Source organism: Akebia trifoliata, chromosome 16 (genome assembly GCF_017979445.1).
Source record: "Akebia trifoliata isolate Shusen 1 chromosome 16, ASM1797944v1, whole genome shotgun sequence".
NCBI classification, from domain to species: domain Eukaryota; kingdom Viridiplantae; phylum Streptophyta; class Magnoliopsida; order Ranunculales; family Lardizabalaceae; genus Akebia; species Akebia trifoliata.
The window spans coordinates 30253017-30269095 of record NC_141390.1 but is presented as its reverse complement, the minus strand read 5'-3'; the positions used below and the strand labels follow the sequence as shown (position 1 = coordinate 30269095).

At 33.9% G+C, this 16079-nt stretch overlaps 2 protein-coding genes across 2 annotated transcripts; one reads left to right on the top strand and one right to left on the bottom strand.

Annotated features, from left to right (window-relative positions):
- Positions 1-5958: 5958 nt before the first annotated feature.
- Positions 5959-8705, top strand: LOC147383441 (putative pectinesterase/pectinesterase inhibitor 20). The gene is made up of 2 exons (XM_086429157.1): positions 5959-6991; positions 7826-8705. Exons 1-2 carry the CDS (start codon positions 5986-5988, stop codon positions 8512-8514), a joined length of 1695 nt encoding a protein of 564 aa, XP_086285283.1. The 5' UTR covers positions 5959-5985; the 3' UTR covers positions 8515-8705.
- A 2488-nt stretch (positions 8706-11193) lies between these two features.
- On the bottom strand, positions 11194-12258 carry LOC147383440 (pectinesterase 1-like). The gene is made up of 2 exons (XM_086427298.1): positions 12235-12258; positions 11194-11862 (listed from the first exon to the last, which is right to left on the bottom strand). The coding sequence occupies exons 1-2, from the start codon at positions 12256-12258 to the stop codon at positions 11194-11196; spliced, it is 693 nt and encodes a 230-aa protein (XP_086283424.1).
- Between the last annotated feature and the right edge of the window lie 3821 nt (positions 12259-16079).

Here is a 16079-nt window from a genome sequence, read left to right as displayed (position 1 = left end):
TGCTGCATGTACTGAGAGTTTCCCAAATGTGGGTATTTTTGTAAATTAAGGATATCCTAAATACATGTTTCATCTTGTGATTGGTCAATCTTAATTATGTGAAACCCCAAATTGCTTTTCTATACGAAAAGAATATTCTAGTATTTGATAATAGACTAGGCCCGTTCTAGAATTCAAAGTATCTGGGCCGGGTGAAATCCTGATGGGAATTGGGTTTTAGGCCTAGTTTTTTTCCCCAAAGATGGCCTATAACTTCTTCGTCCATTAAAGAATAACAAAGGGTTTTAAGAAAACCCAATACACAAGCCAATGGCTAGTGTCTCACGGTTGAACTCTGGAATGAAGGCTAGATACTGACTTTGACTGGCTGAAAATGTGGTGCAAGGGTACAAGAGAAAGTTTGAAAATGGTGCAAACTTTTGCTTAACGCTATATTTTGATTGAGAGAAATGGAGACGAGAAAAATAAATAAATAAGTTTCTCTTCATTTCTCTCATTTAGATTGTTAAGTGGGGAGAGAAGAGAATCGGAGAAAAGAGAAACACATTGAGTTTTCTTTCCAATCGTGGAGAGATTTGAGCGAAATGAAGAGAAATCCTTTTAAAATATTTTATAAATACAACTCTGCCCCTCCTTTAAGACATTTTATAATTTCAAAATTGTCCCAAATTCTCTCCTGTCATTCCAAACATGATTGAGAGATACCGAGTTTCTCTTTCTTCTCTTCTATTCTTTTAATGGGTTTCTCATCTCTCTACTTCTCTTAACCCAATCAAAGTATAAAACGAAAGATGGATTTGTATTATTATAATTTATTTTTGTTTTTTATGGTTGAAATTAAATTCTAAGATTGTGGCTCTTATACCAAATTTAATTAGCGTGGTAGAAATCTCTTTCATAGTCAATTGGAATAGAAGAAAAATTGGTTGAGAATTTGGTATAATTTGATAAATAAATTGCGTGAGTGGAATCACTGTTAAGAGCAAGTCTAATATTTCCTTCGCGTTGACTAGAGAATTATAAACCCAAATAAAGGTAAGTTTCAAAATTCAAAGCTCATTCTCTCCACGGAATTTTTTTTTATTTTTTATTTTTTATTTTATTTTAACAAAATGATTTAAAATCATTCTCTTAAGAGTCTTGCTAGAGTAACATTAAAATTGACATCGATTCTCACAGTGCTGATGTGGAGGTGCACACATAACCATAGATGTTTTTCACTCATATCTCGATGAAAAGCATCTATGATTCCATAGATACATCCATGTCAGCAACAAGAGAAACAATGTCAATTTGAATGTTACATCAGCATTTTTTATTTTCCTTGCTTATAATTGGTGTTGCCCAAAAATATTCTTCTACGATTTTAACATGAAAAATACATAAGTAAAGAAAAAGAAAATTATGATTTAAAACTTTAAAAAAATGGTCGGGGCACTTCTACTGTCAATATTGTCGATCATATTGATGTGACTTGAGATCATTACCAAACATTTGAACTCCCAAATCATAGGTAAAACTAAAATTTCTACGTTTTTCTGTGACTAAAATGGTCAAAATCCCTTAATTCTTTATAAAACTATAAATATGCCCACTCACTAGGCCACTACTATGATGATTTTTTTATGCTAATGTGAGAATCATTGGTAGGTTTACCTAGAACATCAAATCACCACAAAAAATATACAAGTAAATCCTACATGCACCAATTTTTTTTTTTTTAATAATAATTCTTTAATCCAAATTTATCTTCCCTTCCATTATTACCACTCCACTAATGATGATATATGCATATAAAAAGTGGTAAAAAAAAAAAAAGATTAAGACGAAAAATAAACATATTAAAGAATTAATTTTAGAGAGATTTACAGGACAGACCTACCTGTTGTAATTTTATTACAAAAATTCATTTACTTTATTAAGTTTGTTACTTGAACAAACCTTACTTTATGAATTATGCTGCCATGACTAAATTAGTAATATCTCAAATCTTACTAAGGGTCGTTGGGTGTACATGAATGATTACTATGAGCAATCCAATATCACAGACTTGTAGATTTCATGTAAAAACTCATATTAAATAGAATTTTTCTAATATATATATATATATATATATATATTTGAGCTTGATTGTCAGTGTTAAAAAAGTGGTGGAGCAAGTCTTTTAGGTCAGTTCCTTTTCACTCTCCTCCTACTCTTCTTCTTCTCCTTTGTTTTCTCTGTTTTTTGTTGTTTGTTTGTTTTTTGTTTTTGGAGCACAAGTTTTTAACCCAGTTCCATGCCCTTGACCACAATATCTTTTCAAAGACTAATAAATTTATGACAATCTTCTAGATATTTAGGTAATATTATTAAAATCCTTGTATTTTCAAAATAAGGACACACCTCTTGACTTGGGTATCGTCTGAGAGATTTAATTCAAATGTTTCATAAATATTTTGATTTCGTTTCAGTTTTTAACGAATCCGAAACATTGAAACCAAATGAGATTTTAAACCTTGGTTGTAAAACATGCTTATTTGGAAGCTTCATTGTCATGTTATTTACAAAATGTCGGATCATGTGTATCATCAATGAACATAAAATACTTTAATGTAGACTTTTGTCAAGTTAATATATGAAATGTGAAGTTTTATGAGTTCAACAATCTTGACATGCATAGGGGTTTGGTATATGGGAAACACATTTATAGACTTTACACTTAAGACCCCGAGACCTTAACTCTATCTCGATTTTTTTATTGTCTAATTTAAGTCTTTTACTCGAGGGAACATAATAGCCAAGTTTCCCATCTACCTATCTCCCTTTAATCAATGTAATTTTCCTTGGCCTTCACAATGGTTCTGACCAGTGTGAAAACAAATCGAGAAGAAAAAAAAAAAGAGATTCTGCTTACTTTTAGTTGACTTTTCATTTATGTTTGTTTGCCCTAATCATCGATGAAGTAACAATGCATATTCAATATAGCACATGGATTGGTGTAATTACTTGCAAAAGAAATAGTATTAGTAGATGAAAGTATGTTATTATCTGATTCTTTGATTCGTATGGTTCAAATTCGGGTTCGTGGTTTGCCACTCTTAAACGAATCATGTTCATAGAGTTAGTCTATGACGGATATTTAAGTCATTTATGTTAATCTCATAAAAGAAGTCTCAAGTCAGAGAATATTGTCAGTTTGAAAACAAAAGGGTATCTTCAATATTAGCCTAATCTCAGGATTTCTAAAATAAGGATTATCTCTAATATAGATCAAACCATACAGGCATCTCTAAAATTTACCAAAATAAAGGGGTTTGTTAGGTTTGATCTATTTGATAAACCCACTATGAACTGAACCTCGGACTAGTTAAGTAGTTTGTAGCACTTCGTGGTTTGCTACTATATATTATGGAACCCAATAACATAAAACTAAAGAGTAGGTCGACAAAAGCTAGAATTACAAAGAAAAGTGTACGGATCTAATGAGTTTAGATCAAGTAGAACAAAGAGGAAGTATGTGAAATGTAAGTTTAGTACTAATTAAGCTGATATTTGCTAACAATTCAGACGTGGAGCAAGTAGCTACCGCTGTAACCTATTAAGCAATCACAAGTCAGCTTGTTCAATCCTACATATATTTCAAAGCTCAAAGTCAAAATTCTTCCTTTTTCTTTGTTTTATATTTTATATTTTAGTCTGTCACCTAACATTCATTTGTATTTGACTTCGATAAGTAAACTAAGGTTTGGTTTGAAGCATTGACTTTGACTTTATTAGGCTTGTGTAAATTCTAGTAATCCCCAATGGCTAGTTTGATCATCAATTAAAAATTCCATTAGTATTTGATTTTGTTTCTACGTCACTGAGCAAATAACGGGGCGATGCAGTTAAAAAATAATAGGCGAAGTTTGCACAAAGCCCTTGTAAGTACTTGTAATCGAGCTACTTGGATCATCATAACTATCTAATTATATCATTAATTAAAAAAATTCCCTTGAATTGTATGTCAATTGAGTGGTATACAATCATTTAATGAGAAGTTGATGTCTAGACTCAGAGATGTTTTAGATTAAACCCATTGGACGACGAGTCACAACTATGAGACGATGTTTGGAGGATCATCACATCTTCTTAACTCCCATTGAATGAGAATTTAAAACTGCCTGTTATATTTGTGCCTTGTATTATGTTGGTGGTATTATATTGGCAGAATGGACTGTACACCAAGGGAAACTTCTTATAAACTCGTTTTAAGAATGTCATGAGGGAAATGTTCAATTTTATTGAGAAGAAGTCTAATTGAGAGTTTGCAATCCTGTTTTGTGAAGAAATAGTGAAAGAACTTATAATCACCGGTGGATATAAGCAATCTTGCCGAATCAAGTAAATTATGTATTGTGTTATCTTTATTTTGATTTGCATTTTTCTTATTATTATTATTGCTTCTCATGATTTACTCGTGATCATACCACTTCCATTGGTGCTCAATGTGCTTTCACATTTAGCTCATTGTTAGAGTCCAAGCTGGTTAGAATGGTGGTATCCTAGTGGTACAAAAGTGGTCTTGTGTGGAAACTTAACAAGAGAAAAAATAAAAAAACAAAAACGAACACACAAAATTTTCATGGTTCGACAAATTGTCTACATCCACGGAGGGGAGAGAGAAAAAATTCACTATGAACGATAAAGATTACAGACTCTTTGTTTGCGGCTACACAGAACCTCACAAAGCAAAAAAGCATTAAGAAAATCCTATTCGAAAATACAATATATATATTAAAAAATTCGCCTCGGGTGCGCAACCCCAGTAATGAAAGGTTGGGCCAAGCTCACTCTCATCGGGAAACGGTCCCTTTTGATACTGTCTTGCCTTTTGAAGTCTAAGCCTAACAAGAATACTAGACATCTCACAATTAGTAAGCAGTGCTCAATTTCCCTACTCTTTTAGGATATAATTAATCTTGTCATCTCTGTGTCAACGGTTAGTATTCCATGTAACAAATTATTGCATGTACTTCAAAGGACTATGAAATTGTAGAAGGTGTAGAATACATGAATTATAATCATATATCACTAGAAAAAAAGACCTTACACATCACTTTTTTTAATGATGTCTATCTATTCTTCGGATGAAAACGCACGTGTAAAAGTTGGAGTTTTTAAATTTCAATTTTTTCAAAAACAATGTTTAAAATTCAAACACAAATAGATGTCTAAAGTTCCACGTACAATTTTTTGCCCTATCCCTCCACCAACGGAAAATTCACTTTAGATTTAAAATTTGATGTTTATTTTAACAAAAGTGAGATCTAAAATCTTTTTTCTAGTAATAATTAATTATGTATGAAATGTATCCTTCACATGGAGCATCTCATAACATATCTTAATAATTTAGATCTAGAATAGTAAAATTAAATTTATTTCATTTTCAATTACTCTGTTTTTCTTTTTGTTCTCTTATTTTATTATTCCAAGGCTAGGATTGATCTGAACATGACAAGATAACGTGACACTTTGGCATTTGACACCATCCTCACTAACCACACGTAAACCCATTAATATCCAGTCAATTGCAAGGAATTTGTAAGTAGTGACGGTGTCCTCCTTAACGTGTTTTACTTCAGTGACATTGTGAGACGATCTCTCCACATTGTTGTAGTACAAATCCCAAGAACCATCGAATGGTGTAGACTCTAAGGATGATATTAGGAGGACATCACACCACCATGCATCCTCAATAGTCTTGGAAGGCAAAGACCATGTAATTTGGAAGTCGGCTCAAGGGACAAAACATAATAAGAAAACAGCTTGGCTTGTCTAATCATAATGAAGACTAAATGAAATAATGGAGATCTACGCGCTTTTGAGAAGTCATACAAGTCGACTTCAAATATATAATTTCATGTATTTTTCTAATCAAATAAATAAGACTTAATGACTCTCAACCTTCTATATATATCAACTTAACCCACCACTCCATTTCTTCAAATCAAACCAAAAACCATGGCTTATAAGCTATTTCCTTCTCTCTACACCATTCCTCTTCTATCCATTCTCTTCTTCTTCTCTCCATCTCTAGCAGACCTGATACCATCCCCGACGCCTGTCCCACCCGACAATATTTGCAATGCCACCCTTTATCCCAACTTTTGTAAATCCGTTCTCCCGCGTGGTGCACCACACAATATCTATGACTACGGCAGATTTTCCGTTGGTCGGTCTTTATCGACTGCAAGGAATTTTCTTGCTTTGGTCGACAATTATCTTAAAAAATCATCGACTTTGTCAACATCTGCAATTCGGGCTCTCGAAGATTGCAGGCTCTTAGCAGGACTAAATATGGATTTCCTGCTGAGTACCAGCAATACTATCAATTCTTCGACAACTTTACCTAACTTGCGAACTGATGACCTACAAACGTTGCTGAGTGCCATATTAACAAACCAACAAACTTGTTTAGATGGCCTTCAAGCGACTTCATCGGCTTGGAATGTAAGGAATGGGCTTTACACTCCTCTTTCTAATGGAACCAAACTGTATAGCCTCTCTCTTGCACTGTTTACGCGCGGTTGGGTTCATAAGAAGAAGAAAGAGAAGAGGGGGCTAGGGAGGAAGCTTTTGTTCTCCAACATGGAAGTGGGCCGAAATGGTAACTTCCCTTTGAGAATGTCGAGCCGAAACCATGAAATCTTTGAGTCAGTAAGCCGAAGAAAGCTTCTCCAAACAACTGAGGACAGTATCTTAGTACGTGACATTGTAGTTGTGAACCCGGATGGAAGCGGAAATTTCACCACCATCAACGATGCTGTAACTGCAGCTCCAAACAAGACCGATATTAGCGATGGATACTTCTTGATTTACGTAGTTTCTGGTGTTTATGAAGAGTACGTATCTATAGCTAAGAACAAGAAGAATTTGATGATGATTGGAGATGGTATCAACCAGACTGTGATCACAGGCAATCGGAATGTTGTGGATGGGTGGACTACATTCAATTCTGCAACATTTGGTAAGCTTGCTTCTAACATTAGATTAAATTCTATATTTTGTTTAAATTTTGATTCCCTTAGAAACCTTAATTGTCCTACTAATATATTATAGTCTAATACCTTGCACAGTAGATGTAATTAATTATAATAATTTGGAGCATGGAGAATGTGAAGTTCTTCCCTCCAAGATTCAATCTGACGTCAGCAATTTCTAAAATCATGTATTTTGTATAAATATTACCAAAAAATATTTTTTATTGTGTCTTTTAATTAATGGAAAAAATGAATGGATTTATTATTATTGTGCAATGATATTTTCATAAATACCGTAAAATCTTAGAGATTATTTACAAAACTAAAACCCTACCATTTTGGTCTGAAAGACAAAATTGAAAATGCTTTTTAAGAATATGTTAATTGTTAGAGAAAAGCCTCAGATCCAAAGTATAAATCAATAAGAACACGAATAATCTCACAGGACACAAGATATACATGATTCGGTCAAAACAACGACCTGCCTCTACGGGTGAAAACAATGATTTCACTATGATAAACAAAAAAGAACAGGATTATAATTTCTCTTTGCCTCTCATATATCTCTCTAAGGTTTCATCTCTTACCCTTTATATACTTAAAGTTACAAAAAGAGTAACGGATCGGATCCAAGTCCAAACCAAATGGGTCAAATCATCAAAAGATCCGGATTGAATACACGACAACTCTTCATACATAAGAATAGAAGACATAATCCAACATTAATTAACATCCAACTAATGTCTTTGAAGTTAACATCTCTCTGACACTTGCAGTGTGTTGGCCTTTTAACTAATTAATTTTGTATCTTTATATTGCAGCTGTGGTTGGAGAAGCATTCGTGGCCATAAATATAACCATCCGCAATACCGCAGGAGCGATCAAGCACCAAGCTGTGGCACTTCGAAATGGGGCAGACTTGTCGACTTTCTACAGTTGTAGCTTTGAAGGATACCAAGACACTTTGTATACTCACTCCCTTAGACAATTCTACAGAGAATGTGATATCTATGGCACCGTAGATTTTATATTTGGTAATGCCGCGGTTGTTTTTCAGAATTGCAACTTATATGCAAGGTTACCCATGCAAGGTCAGTTTAATGCCCTCACTGCCCAAGGTAGAACAGACCCAAACCAAAACACAGGTACTTCTATTCATAATTGTAGTATTAAAGCGGCTTTGGACTTGGCTTTGAGCAATGGTACTACAAAGACATACCTAGGAAGACCATGGAAAGAGTATTCTAGGACCATCTACATGCAATCCTTCATAGATAGCATGATCGATCCATCTGGTTGGAATCCATGGTCGGGGGATTTCGCATTAAGTACGCTATATTACGCTGAATACAACAATAATGGGCCCGGATCAAGCACTGCTAACAGAGTTCAATGGCCTGGTTACTATCCAATGAGTACTGATGCAGCTAACTTCACAGTCTCGAACTTTATATTAGGGGATAATTGGTTACCTGCAACAGGGGTGCCTTTTAAGGGTGGCTTAGCATAAAAAGAAGTCTAGGATTCCTTTCTTCTTCTTTGATCTTTTTTTTTTTTTTTGCCTATTTTTTTAGTTGATTAAATACCATGTAATACAAGAACTTCAGGTCACCCATCCTAATACTAATTTGGTAATCTTGAGTTCTAATTGGAATGGATGCATTAACGTTGTGTAATAAAGATTTTTTTTAACTATTTACTTTCTCACCCAATCATATTAAATTTTTTTTATATATCTATAGAGATCAAACTCTTAATCTCTTGTTTTCATGAGCCACCCACCTATGCATGGTTTAATGGTTTTTTAAGAGGATTATTTTGTTCCAAAAATAATAATGGCGTCTTGATTAGAAGAAATTATGGATTCTATCTGTGTAGCAAGAAAGATCAAAAGAAAAATGTGCTTTACAGAGATTCAGCAGTAGACCATGCACCCGTGATATACGTATTAATTAGACTCTTGAAGAAGATAATAAAAATCCAAAAAATAAACTTATATGTAACTAAATAACTGCGAAAGAATAATTAATAACTTGTAATATATATAATTAAATCTCCCCAACACTACTACTAAGCATAGCCCAAAAACACAAAGTCAATCTTCTTGATCTATCCCAATGGGAAGAAAAAACTTATCTTCTTAATCTGAATTTAATTCCTATTGGAGGACTCGGTAAAGGATCATAACTTTTTCCTCTAATCGACCATTATTAAAGTTTGTTTGGATTAATTTTTAAAAATTATTTTTATAAGTAAAAAAATTAAATGAAACTACTTTTTAAAAGTTACTTTCTATTTTTTTTGTTTTGTATCCGAACAAGACCTTAAACTTTAGTAGTGGTTCAAACTTGAATATAGGCCTAACGTTGATAACCAATGGCATTAGTCATCTTCAAGTTGAACCCATGGTTTGGTAAGTTATGAGTCCCTAAAACCTAATAAAAACTCGATGCAATCTGTCCGAGATCTCATTCAATGATGATCTTGAGCCTTGGGATTCACTAAATGAATTGTGATTTATCTTTATCTCCTCCAACAAACCTCCTAAAGCTCCATGTATTGGAGACTTATTTCAATAATTAGATTAATCCCTAACGAGGATGGATCTTTGATTGGCAATAGAGGTTCTTCTAGAGATATTATTATTATTATTATTATTATTATTATTATTATTATTATTATTATTATATATGATTACATATTTAAAAAATATGCAGTTGAAGCCATCATCAGCCTCATTAGGGCTTCACAACAATACAGAGTAGAGTTTATGGGATAAAATATATTGGGCCCCATTAACAATAGAGATTCTAATTTTTTTTAAAGGAAAATTTTTAGTGTCCAATTGATGGCTGAGATTGCAAGATATTCCTCTAGATTTTATGTGAAATTGATCCTAGGAAATGTTATACCGGTCGAGGATTTGTAAATCTTTGATTTATTTTACATATCACAGCTCTACCAATCCTTCAATATTTTAAATGAAAAGGAAAATTCATATCCAACCAAGAATTGAGAAAGCAGATATTTCTTTAGATCTTATATAAACTAATCCATAGGGTTGTTTCCCTTCCTGTAATTACGTCATTAATGAAGTTCGTTGGATATTAAGTGTCCAACGTCGTTGTACCTTAATCCACATGCAAACGGATTTTGATGGTCAATCAGGTGGACCCACAAAGTCTGCTGTTACTTATTGCTCTCATCTCATATGTTACCCTAGAAGAGTCGTGATAACCTGACTCATCCACGTGGCAATTCAATCAACTCACCTGACGTAGGTTGTGTTAGATGTATGGGGATGTATGTTGTGTATCCCGAGTCATAAAATCTATGGTTCTGATTGAGTATGCCACGTGGGAGATTCATGTTATCACCACTCTATGCGTGAATCAACACAAATGTGTCAGGTAGACTAAAATGTACCGTATCAAAAGACAATGACGGTTGATACCTTAATCCACAGTGTTGTAGGCCCAGACACCACATGTTGAGTGCTGACACACAAAGCACCGAATAACTAATTATCCAAGAGTCAAACGAATTTAAAATAAAAAATAAAAAATCCCATACCAAAGGTAGCAGATCTGAAAGTAGTCCACCCATCAACGGCATTCCGACTAGCCTTCACCACTGTCTTCTCCGTACCATCACCGACGAACATCAACATTGTCTTCTTCCTCACAATCTCCACATTTTTCAAATATACCCCTGCCTTTATATAAATGGCAAATCTCTATGTGGAATTCGCTTCTGTGATGATCTGATGATGACTACTGAGTCTCGATATCTGTCTAAGATTTAATGATTCTTGTTTATACTTTCACTTTCAAGTTGACCTTTTTGCCTGAAAATTTGAGTCTTCGATGCCAAAGTTAGATATCTCAAGTGATTTTGTAGAATATATATTTCTGAGTTAAGATCGCATACATTTGTTATTTATTCATTCTTTTTTTTTATAGAATCTCTTTTTTTGTTTTTTCTTATTTTCTTTCTTTCTTTAAAAAGGTAAATGCCTCATCCCTTAAATTTAGGAATTCCCTGAAGATATTGTGCTCATATCCCGAGAATCTAGGGATTTGTGCGTCTTATCCTCTTTGGTTGTAATTTTTCCGCTCATACCTGACTTATGTTAGTTCGGGAATAGGTGCAATCGGACCACGAGCCAATCTGTTTTCTCCTGAGGGATTTATTCATCTACACTATCCTTTGTCGAATTAGGCGCCGCAGCTACAACTACACTAATCGTTTTAAAGTTCCCACTCCCATCCTTCGTCACCACCAAATCAAGCTTCATCTCGTTAATCGAGGATTGTAACAACCATGGATCTTTCTGAGACACCCATTTTGGAAGCCCATCCACCATATCACCGTACTCCTGAAACACCTCATCATCCTTCTTGTTCGACTTCATGTTGGGTATCTTCTTGAGCATCACAAGAGAGTTACTAACTGATATTTTATACAAGCCATCTTCGATTGTTTTTCTCTCATGTTCACCACTATAAGCAAACCCATCAAGACACGTGTACTGATTTGTCATGGCAGCACTGAACAAGGTCTGTAAGTCGTGGTAGTGCTTTGAAGGGGAGCTTTTGTTTGATTTTGATAGATCAGACAGAGCTGAGTGAAGCTCAGAAATGGTGTCTTGGAAGAGCTCTGGACGGTCTTCTAGAGCTCTCTTTTCAAGTGGGTTTAGTTTCTTGATGGTTTTTTCGATTCCAGTGCAGTTAGAGGCGGAGGTATGGCCGACATGAACAGTGTGATTGACAGTGGAAGAGATGATTTGTGGGATTGTTATGGAAGAGAGGTCAGGGAAGGAAGAGAGAGTTGAAACACAGTTCTGGGTATAAGGTGCCTGCAAAAGTTGAGTGAGCGATTTGAAGGTGTTTGTGGAGGTGAAATGGTGTGGTTTTGGTGGGTTTTGGAGTGGTGTTATTGTGGGGAATAGAAGTAATAGGATGGTTGAGCTGGTAAGGAGAGAATAGGATTTGGGATGTTGTTTTGGGATTATACATTGTGGGTTCTGTTGAGAGAGAGAGAGATAGAGAGAGAGAGAGAGAGGGTTTTATTTGAGTTGATGAAGAGGGAGAGAGGAGATTGGGTGGTTGTTGGAGGATGGAGTAAACTCACATTTAGATTTTAAAGTGTTGAAGTTTCTGAAGTATGGGGATTCTTGAGTTTGATTCAAAGGAGAGATGATGGGAGATATAGTGTCATTGTAAGATGCCTTATTGCCTTTGACCTTGTCCATTATTTGGATACTTTGCAAAGAGATTTACAGAGCAGACTTATCTTTTGCAATTTTATTAAAAAACCTCATGCCTCAATTTGGGGTCCAAAAGTGCCAAGCAAAGTTGCTTTCTTCATGTGGACGGCGGTTCTAGGAAGGATTCAAACGACGGATTTGTTGATGCGGCGTGGATGGTGCGGGGCGAGTTGTTGTGTGTTATGTATGGAAGATGGAGAATATTCGGATCACCTTCTAATCCATTGTAAATTCTCACATGCCATTTGGACTCATTTTTTTAAGTTATTTGGGATTTCAACATGCTTACCGAGATCAGTTAAGGATATTTTCACTAGTTGGTCGTCAATTGGACACACATTTGGTGGCACGAAGAGGATGTTGTGGAGCATTACACCATTCGCAATTTGTTGGGGGGTGTGGATTGAGAGGAATAGGCGCATCTTCGAGGGGAAGCAGCTAGATTGTCCACAAACAATTATGTCTATCTTGGGTCTTATCTTTTTTTGGTCGAAAGTATTTAAGGAGCTTAGGGGCATGTTTTTTGAAGATTTTGTGTTTAGGTGGGATAGGATTTGCTGTCTTGTTCATGATTAGTCTTGTCTTGTAAGCTGTTTCCAGGTTGGTCATCTCGACCGATTTGATTTTTTTCTTGAATACAATACTATTTATCAAAAAAAAAAATGAACAAACCTTAAATTATGAATCAGACTGCATGAAAAATTTAGTGAGATTTCAAATCTTACTAATTCATAAGGCCACATGGATTATCAAATTGAAAATCCAACACCACAAACTTCTAAATTTCATGGAAAAACTTATATTAAAATTCAAGAAAGACTCATTTTTCAATTTAATCAAAGGTATTTAAAAGGGATGATTATCAAACTCCCAAATTTTAAACTAAATCAAAATGGTGATTTTTTTTTTCTTTTCGAATTGATTTTTCAAAATTCTTAGAATTTTTTCCTTTATAATCCTGTGGAATGATTATGTTTTTGGATGCCACACATTGATGGGGTGATGATCTACTTCAAGATATGCTAAGTAACAAATTAACCTCTTTATGAGGTTGATCTCCTGGAGAGTAGGGGTGGAGCTAGTAAGGACCATTGGGATTTGTGGAAAACAATTCAAATTTCCTGGAGAGTAGTTTTGATCTTCTAATATTAATATACATTTTCCTAGTGATACATATTTTTTGGGAATCGGTAATTCCCCAACATAGCTGTTGATGGAATGGGTTGAGTCTAGCATTTTAAATCATTTATGAGAACCTAACCAAAGATTAGAACACAACAGTTGTTTGCAATTAGGATTAGACTCATAAAATCTTAAATCTAGCAAATAGATATCTAAGCAAGAAAGAGAGAGAGAGAGAGAAGCAACCCGACTACTACTTATTCTTAGCCAATGACTTTTTTTTATTATTTGGTTAATAAATAAAAGTTGGGGTGCTAATAGCAACTCTCAAAAAAGTTTTAAAAGATTCAATATTAGCTAACATTCAATATTAGTTCTAACCATGATTTCAAATCTCATCCAAGAAGGGATGACTTGAATAGCAACTCTCAAAAAAGTTTTAAAAGATTCAATATTAGCTCTAACCATGATTTCAAATCTCATCCAAGAAGGGATGACTTGAATAGCAACTCTCAAAAAAGTTTTAAAAGATTCAATATTAGTTCTAACCATGATTTCAAATCTCATCCAAGAAGGGATGACTTGTTCAAGTCATCTTGGTATCGTTCATGAACAAGACAAATAGACATGGCATTCCAATTGTGCCATATCTTGCAAGTTAAACAAGATGACTTGAACAAGATTTTGTCAATAAAACTCAGCCGAGTCAATTGGGATTTTCTATATTTTACTTAAAATAATTTTTTTTAATATTTAAATTCATATTGTTTAAATAAAATATGATTTTATGATCAAACATCTTCTAAACTAACTTATTTTATATTTAGAAAAATTATAATTATTTTCATACAAATATATTTGAATACATAAATAATTATTCACGGAGTTAAATGATTTATCTTGTCCAAGCATGGTTTTTAAACTTGGTATTTTGTTTCATCTTGTCCAAGCCCAATACCGAGTCATCTCGGATGAGTTTTTCGATACATTTGAGACGTCTCATGAGTAAAAAAAAAAATGAACGTGAATTATAAATCTCGATCAAAAAATGACTTTGTGAGTTGGTCTCGTTCAGCTCCGATATCGAGTTAACTCGGGCAATACGTCTCGATCTCGAACGAGTTTAAAAACCATGTGTCCAAGACAATTCGGTCTAGTCCATGAACTAGAGGAACATCAAACCAAGTTTTAAAACCATGATTCTAATTGCATATTTAAGTTGTTGGAGTTTCTAATTCGATTTGGTGAATTTCAAAGTGATTAAGCCTGATTAGCGAGTTAACTCCGCAAATTTGTTCACTTAGAGTGGAGACACTAGAAACTAAGGGTGCACATGATTCAGATTGGTTCGGATTTTGATAAAATTAGAACAAAATCAAACATGATCGGTTCTACAAATTTGGAACCGAACCAATCCAATTACCCTATAGAACCGAACTAATCCAAACCAACCTTGGTTCGAATTGGTTCTCAGTTCTCATATTTATTATTTTCAATAGTAAAATTGAAATAGTTAAAATTTAAAACTAAGCAAAAATAAATATTAAACAAAGCATCACACATAACATATAACACGCATAAACAAAACATCAACATACTTATTATTTTAACATAAACAACGCATCACGCATAACACATTAAAAATAAAAATCATGAAAAAATTAGAAAATAAAAATTATTTAACACTTACATTGTAAGGAATGATTAAAAATCAAAGTCATTTTTTAAATCAAATGTTGCTTGTTCCTTTGTAATTAAAAGTAAGGGGGGCACATTTTTTATGAGTTTCTGTTAGTAAAAAACAAAGGAGATGAAGTTAAAAACTTTAACACAGTTGTGTGTGTAAGAGAGAGAGAGAGAGATGGGTTACATCTTCATTTTTCAACGAGGTGGTGAGGTGGAGAGGTGAGTGAGGAAGACGAATGACGGCTAGATTTTCTTCAAACTTGAAAAAGAGAGAAATAGATAATAGAAGAACGAAATTAAGAAAGGATATTGATCGGTTGTAATGCTTGCAAAAGAGATGCAGAGATTAAGATTAAGAAATGGACTTTGGGTAAGTCGAATTCGTTCCACAGGGACAATGAAGATTCAAATATTCATTCAATTAGAAACCAAAACAAAGCTTTGAAACAGATTGATTTAAAAACAAAACTGATTTGTTGCACAAATAAGATGGAAATAAACTTGCAATTCTATTTAAAACAGAAACTAGAGGTTGAAGATAAACGGAAGGGAGATTAGAGAGTTCAATGTAGCCTTCACAACCATCCATAATGTAAATTAAATTTGAATTTAACTCAATCCATGTAGCAAGTCATTGCTCATGGATCGGAAAGTGGAGCCGTTTAATCATTGAATGTAACTAAGGATCATTCATGAAATACTGATTTAATTAAGATTGCTTAACCTATATTTCAATTCTTCACAGAGCATAGCCATTCTTGAACTTATCTAAGTAATGACTATCAAAGCTTGAATCATAAACATAAGCTAATGAATCTAATCAAAGGAGAATTTATAGAATGATTAACAAGATAAGCAAAAATAATGAATTTAAACTACATTAAATGGATGGACTTGCTCTGGCATTATTGAACTCTCTAAGGAGATTCTAGCCACTCATTGCAAGGGTTATATTGCAACAATACTAAAAAGCAAAGAGAAGATGGGAGAAGAAGATG